The following is a 6,202-nucleotide window of genomic DNA, read 5'->3' as shown; positions in this document are numbered from 1 at the left end:
CTGTTTCTCCCAAGCCAGGAGGAACCTGATAACTCCTGAATGTACCCAGAGGCTTTGGGACAGTTGATATGGAGGGGACCTGCTCTCTTCCCTGCTGGGGCCAGCCCACAAATCCGTGCAGGAGCTGGTAGGAGGACAGGTTCATCCATGGAATAGAGCTGGGAGGGGGTTCCTGCTGTCACCGCGGTGCCCCACTGTGTCCCTACTTGTGCATGCACGTGTGTCTATGTTTCAGTGTCAGCGCTAGTGTGTGCAGAGGTGCGTTCGGAGATCCTACCCTGAGTATCTCTTGCTCGAAAAGTTCATTGCCAAGATAAAGCAAATCCAGGGCAGGGTGCTCGGGGGTGTGACGAGGAGAGACTCAAAGGGTGGAGGCTTGGCTGTTTGGAAAAGAGGCCTGCTAAACTCTGACACACAGGGGAATGAAAGGGAGGGAATGCCATTTACTTCATCTGTTTCTTATCTAATTTTCCTAGATGAACACCCAAGACCCAAGGCCAGCTGAGTCTTTGGGCTGGCTTGGGACAGCTGTTCTGCTGCTCCAGCAATCGTTTCAGTGGTTGCAAGTGTGGAAAATGAGATCAGAAATAGCTTAGTGCAGTGGAAAAGGTATTTCTGTGCTTCCTGCTGAGCTCGCTAGCCTTGTGCTGTCCTCGGGGTCTGAGTTCATTCAGGTCCTGAGCTTCCTGGAGGTGTGGAAAACCAACTGATGAGCCCCTCAAAGAGGAGACTCTCATCTGATTTCCCCCTGCTCCAGCTGACTCTGAGTGATGTGCAGAAGAGGAGCGTGCCCAGGTCTAACCCCAGAGTCCCCAGCCTCCTGGGCATGTTCTGGGGCAAAGTCTAGAGTCAGTTCCTTGCAGCAAAATGCAGCTGGGGACAATGTTTGCTTCCTTGAGGAGAGTTAAATCCAGGGCTAGGAACTGAACTGCTCTTGCCAACCTTCCTTCTCTGAGCTGCTGAAATGCAGAGAGCGAGGAGAAAGAAGACAGAGGGGTCACCAAGAAAAGCCCAGCAAAAGAAATTGCAAAATACCCTGACAAAGGCTTCTGGCTCTCATGAGAGAGTTAACAAATCCAGGGGTTGTCAGCTGAAGGGGAGAGAAAGTGCCTGGGCCGGCTGCAGAGCACCCGGGAGGGACAATTCCCCTTTGCAATAATTCTGCCTGAGTCTCCCTTGTACAGAAAGCTTCCAGTTGAACCTCTCTGGCAGCCGCTCTCCTCTGCCCATCACCTGATGCTGCAATCTCTCCGCAAGCAGCAGAGGGGAGACCATGACTCAGAGAGCTGTGCTGGTAGAAAGCAGAAGGGGAACAGGCTTCAGAGCTCCTGCCTGCTCTTGCCTGTGGATAGTCAGAGCATCAGCACGCTGGCAGGCCGCACTGCTGGGCCCAGTGGCCTCTGGCACATGTAGGATGCTTTAATGAACAGGAAGGTCTGCCTGGACCGTGGTGTGTAGGGACTGCCCGTTGACCCTCTCCCATCTCTCAGGCCACCAGGGACAGGGCTCTCCCGGCAGCACCGTAGTGCTGATGCAGTTCTTCCCCCAAGCAGACTACTCCAGAGTCAGGATTCGGCCCCCTGTGGCCTCTCCTCCATCCCTCTGCACGAGCGATGTGCTACACAGATCTAGTTTAGAGATCTTCTCCCTGCAGAAGCATCGCTGTTTGGTGGCTGTGCCTGAATCTGCCTGAATCTGGGCAGCAACGCCCAGGTGATGGTTGCTCTCAAAGTCTCCTATCGCTGGATCTGGCCTTTCCCCATGCATGTCCAGACCCAAAGAACCATCTTTTGGGGGACACTTCAGCCTCTCAGGTAAGGCTGTGATTAGGTCAGGATTTTCCTTTCCTTGTGACACTTGTTGACCCCGTCTGACCCACAGTGCCTGACAGATCCCTGTGAGAAGGGAGGTCTCAGAGGGTGCTGTGTGCAGGCTCTGTAGGGAAGAGGGTGAGTGGGAAAGGGGCCAGGAAAACTGATACTAACCCTGACTCCTAAAACACCCACAACCATGTAAAATCGTCCTTACACGCATTGCTGGGGCTGGATTTTCTGGGCTGGATAAACACACACTGTTCCCTTGAGAAGGCATTTGCTCTGGGCATGGCTGAGCGCCCTCCTATCCTCCATCAACCCCACGGCCGCCTTCCCCCCCTCCAGCAGGCGCTGGGGTTCCTCCTCCATCAGTCCCCCTGCTCTGGGCTGACAGTGCTGCTGCCTGTCGCACCTCTCACCCGCCTTTCGGCAGGGCTGGGAGCAGCTGGAGCACCTGGGGGGCTGCGAAGCCCCCCCCCAGTCCAGCATGCAACCACCAGACTTCACCTCCACGCTTTTTTGCAGCAACAGGATCCGGGCTTGGTGGCGGGCAGGGAGGAGAGGGAAGGAAACGCCATGGGCAGCGGGCTGCATGGAAATTCGTATGGGTGGGTAAGCGCAGAGGGATGAAGACTGTCGGGTAGAGGCAGGCAGCGATGGGCTGGAGAGGGGAGATGAGAGGTTGCAGAGAGACAGACAGACAGACATGGAGCCCACAGGATGCTGGACTGGCAGGAGGATTTGGGTAACCGAGCCAGGTAGCTTCATCAAAACAGGGCAAAAAAAAAAAAAAAGTTGGTGAAACTTTTCTTTATTTCATTGTTCTTATGGTTTTTAACCCAAGGTACTTTTTCCCTTCGGAGAGCGAGAAGGGGGGTCGGGAAGGCTCCTCTTCGCGCCCGGGCTCGGATCTGCTCTGCTCCCCAAATCCCCCCGGGGGAAAGGCAGCCCGGAGCCGCGGGCAGGGCGGGCAGGGGCCGGCCGGGGAGCCGGGCAGAGCCGGGCCGGGCGGGCAGGGATCGGGTAGGGCTAGACAGGAGCCGGGCAGGGGCCGGGCAGATGTCGGGCAGGGTGTCGGCAGGGCGGGCAGAGCCGGGCAGGAGGATGCGGCCGGGGAGCATCGCCGGCCGTGCCGGGCCGTACCGTGCCGAGCCGCGGGGCTGCTCGACGGCGGCGTCCCGGGGCAGGAGCGGGGCCCGGCGGCCGCAGCACCGGTCCGGCGCCGCTCGCCTGCCCCCGCCGCCGGTGCGGGCTGGAGGGAGCCCGGACCGACGCCCCCCCCCCCCCCCCCATCCCCGCGACGGGGCGGGGGGGACGGGACCGGGAGAGCGGCGCACCGGCGGGGACCCCCGGGGCTGCGCAGTGCGGGGGCGGGGGGTGGAGGGGGTGAGCCCCGGTTTGGGGGGGGGGGGGGGGGGGGTGTACAACCGGAGGGGGGGGGTGAGCTCACTGCCCGGGGGCGGGCGGTGGGAGGTGCCTCCCGAGACCCGTCCAATGAGCGGGCGGGGGGGCGGGGGGGCCGGGCTATAATGCCATTGATGCCGGGCGGCGCAGACAGACAATACCGCGCCCCCGGAGCCGGGCAGCCCGGAGCGCCCCTGCCCCTGCCCCGCTCCTCTCCCACCATGATGTCCATGAACAGCAAGCAGGCGTTCAGCATGCACCCCATCCTGCACGAGCCCAAGTACCCCCACCTGCACACCAGCTCCGAAGCCATCCGCAGAGCCTGCCTGCCCGCCCCCCAGGTAAGCCGCACCTCGGCGGGGCTCCGCGCTCCCCCCCCCCCCCCCCCCCGGACGGGTTTCGGGGGATCCGCACCCGCGGACCGCCCTGCGCTGCGCCCTCCCCAACTTACTTCGGCAGCCGACGGTTTCCGCCTGGGTTTGGGTTTGGGGGGGGGGGGTCCCCCCTCCCTCCTCCGGGGCGGTTGGTCCGGCGGGCTGGGGGCTGTCCCTGCCGCCGAGGGTGCTCGGAGCGGGGAGAGGGGCTGGGGAAGCCGGGGGAAGAGCTGGCAGGTCCGTCCCGGGCTGGGGGAGAGCAGCCGTCCTGCCCAACTCGGCCGTGCCATCCGGCAGAGCAGGGACTCGGCAGGACTCCCGCCGGCTCCGTCCCCCTCTGCGGCTGCTCTCTTTTTTGGGGAGGTCGCCCCGGAGGGCCAGGTGGGTGCCCGGGGTCCGGCACCCTGCTCCCGGTCCTTTCATTTAGGCGGGGGGGCGGGGGGGGGGGGAAAGGCGGGTTGAACTCGGTTCATCTTACCTGTCCCAGGCACTGCTGGAGGGGCAGAGTGGGATCTCCGTAACGCTGCTTTCCTTTTAATCCTCTCCTGCTCTTTCGGTTTGTTTTTGCTCCCACTTTTATCCCCCCCACTCCCCGTCCAGATCCAGGGTAACATTTTTGCGGGCTTTGACGAGACCTTGCTGCGGGGTGCTGAGGCTCTGGCCGCTGTGGATATAGTATCGCAGAAAACTCACCCCTTCAAGCCGGATGCCACCTACCACACCATGAGCAGCGTGTCCTGCACGCCTACCTCGTCCTCCGTCCACCTGCACCACCCGTCCGTGCTGACCACCCACCATCCCCACCACCACCACCACCAGCCCTCCCAGGGCCTGGACGGCGAGCTCCTGGACCACCTCAACTCTGCTCTCCCGCTCGGAGGGGTGCCGGGCCCGGACGTGGGCTCCACACCTTCGCACCCTCACTCCCACATGTCGGCCATCAACCACATGGCCCACCACTCCCAGCCTATGAACATGTCCCACCCCCACGGCCTCGCTTCCCACGCTGTCATCTCCGGCCCCGAGACGGAGACGGACCCCCGGGAGCTGGAGTCCTTCGCCGAGCGGTTCAAGCAGCGGAGGATCAAGCTGGGGGTGACCCAGGCGGACGTGGGCTCCGCGTTGGCCAACCTGAAGATCCCGGGGGTGGGCTGCCTTAGCCAAAGCACAATCTGCAGGTTTGAGTCCCTCACTTTGTCCCACAACAACATGGTGGCCCTCAAGCCCATCCTAGAAGCGTGGCTGGAGGAGGCCGAGCGGGCCCAGAGGGAGAAAATGACCAAACCTGAGATCTACACGGGGGGCGACAAGAAACGCAAGCGCACCTCCATCGCTGCCCCCGAAAAGCGGTCGCTGGAGGCTTATTTCGCCGTGCAGCCGCGGCCCTCCTCAGAGAAAATCGCCGCCATCGCCGAGAAGTTAGACTTGAAGAAGAACGTGGTGCGGGTCTGGTTTTGCAATCAGAGACAGAAGCAGAAAAGGATGAAATTTTCTGCCACCTACTGAAGAAGGGGCTGGGAGGGCAGTGGGGGGGAGTGTCTGCTCCCCCAACCGGCCCGCCACGGTCCTGACCCCCGGCCCCTCCGAAACGGGCAGGGTTTGGGGTTGTTGGCTTTTTTTTGTTGTTTGAAAAAAAAAAAATTGGAAAAAAAGAAAAAGGAAAAATAAACCTAAAAAAGGGAATCCCGCCCAAAGCGAAGCAAACAGTTTGGTGCCTGTTCCTCACCCCCGGGCGAAGTGGCCCCGCTGTTATGACTGGTACAGACTGCTTTTGTAGATAAAACTGGAAAAAAGATGGAGAAAAAGGAAAAGACAAAGCGAAAGGCTTAGGGGGGGAGATTCGGGGTGCCCGGAGACAGGGCAGCAGCAGCGAGAGCCCGGCGGGTCTTTGTTGCAGCCCCTCGCCCCTTCCCGGCTCGGCCGGGCAGGCGGGGGCCGCGGCACCGCTCTCTCCTCGGTGCCCGGTCCTCTTCTTTTAAAAAATTAAAAAAAAAAAAAAAAAAAAAAAGGAAAAAAGAAAACAAATAAGAAAGAAAACGAGCTCGAAGCCGCCCCGGACGGCTGTAAATAGGGAGGTGCCGGCCCGTGCTCCCCGCGCTCGCTGCCAGGGTCCCCACGCACACACACGCACACACACACGCACTTGCATGGTTTTGTTCGCTCCCCCCTGCCCCCAGCAAACCCATCGCATTTTTGCAATAACGTTTCTGTTTCTACCTCATCGGCTAAATTAAAAATAATAATAAAAAAGGATTTAAAAAAAAAAAAGAGAAAAGAATTTAAAAAAAGAAAGAAAAAAAATTTGGCACGTCCCTGGAGTCACCGTTTGTTCGGGGACAATGGAGATTTATTTTGCTTCGGTTTCACTCAAACTGTTCGATATCCGTATGATTTCACTGTAAAAACCCTACGCTTCGACAATCAAATCATTCGGGCTCACAGGAGCGGCGCGGCCGCGGCGGGACCGGCCCGGGGGCAGCGGGGATGCCCGGGCAGCCCCGGCCCCCGGCCCCGGCCCCGGCCCTCCGCGGGGGCCGCTGCTTTTGCAAATAGTGAACTCTGCACTTTCTAAGGCAAGAATACTCTTTTTTTTCTTTTTTTTTTTTTTTG

General features: G+C 60.2%; 1 protein-coding gene across 1 annotated transcript; it reads left to right on the top strand.

Moving 5' to 3' along the window:
• Window positions 1-3,439: 3,439 nt before the first annotated feature.
• On the top strand, window positions 3,440-5,098 carry LOC143164758 (brain-specific homeobox/POU domain protein 3). Its single transcript, XM_076347680.1, has 2 exons — window positions 3,440-3,559; window positions 4,193-5,098. Exons 1-2 carry the CDS (start codon window positions 3,440-3,442, stop codon window positions 5,096-5,098), a joined length of 1,026 nt encoding a protein of 341 aa, XP_076203795.1.
• The last annotated feature ends 1,104 nt before the right edge of the window (window positions 5,099-6,202 follow it).

Source organism: Aptenodytes patagonicus, chromosome 9 (assembly GCF_965638725.1).
Source record: "Aptenodytes patagonicus chromosome 9, bAptPat1.pri.cur, whole genome shotgun sequence".
In the NCBI taxonomy this organism is placed as follows: domain Eukaryota; kingdom Metazoa; phylum Chordata; class Aves; order Sphenisciformes; family Spheniscidae; genus Aptenodytes; species Aptenodytes patagonicus.
Note: the sequence above shows the minus strand (reverse complement) of the source record. Positions and strands in the feature narration are given on the sequence as shown.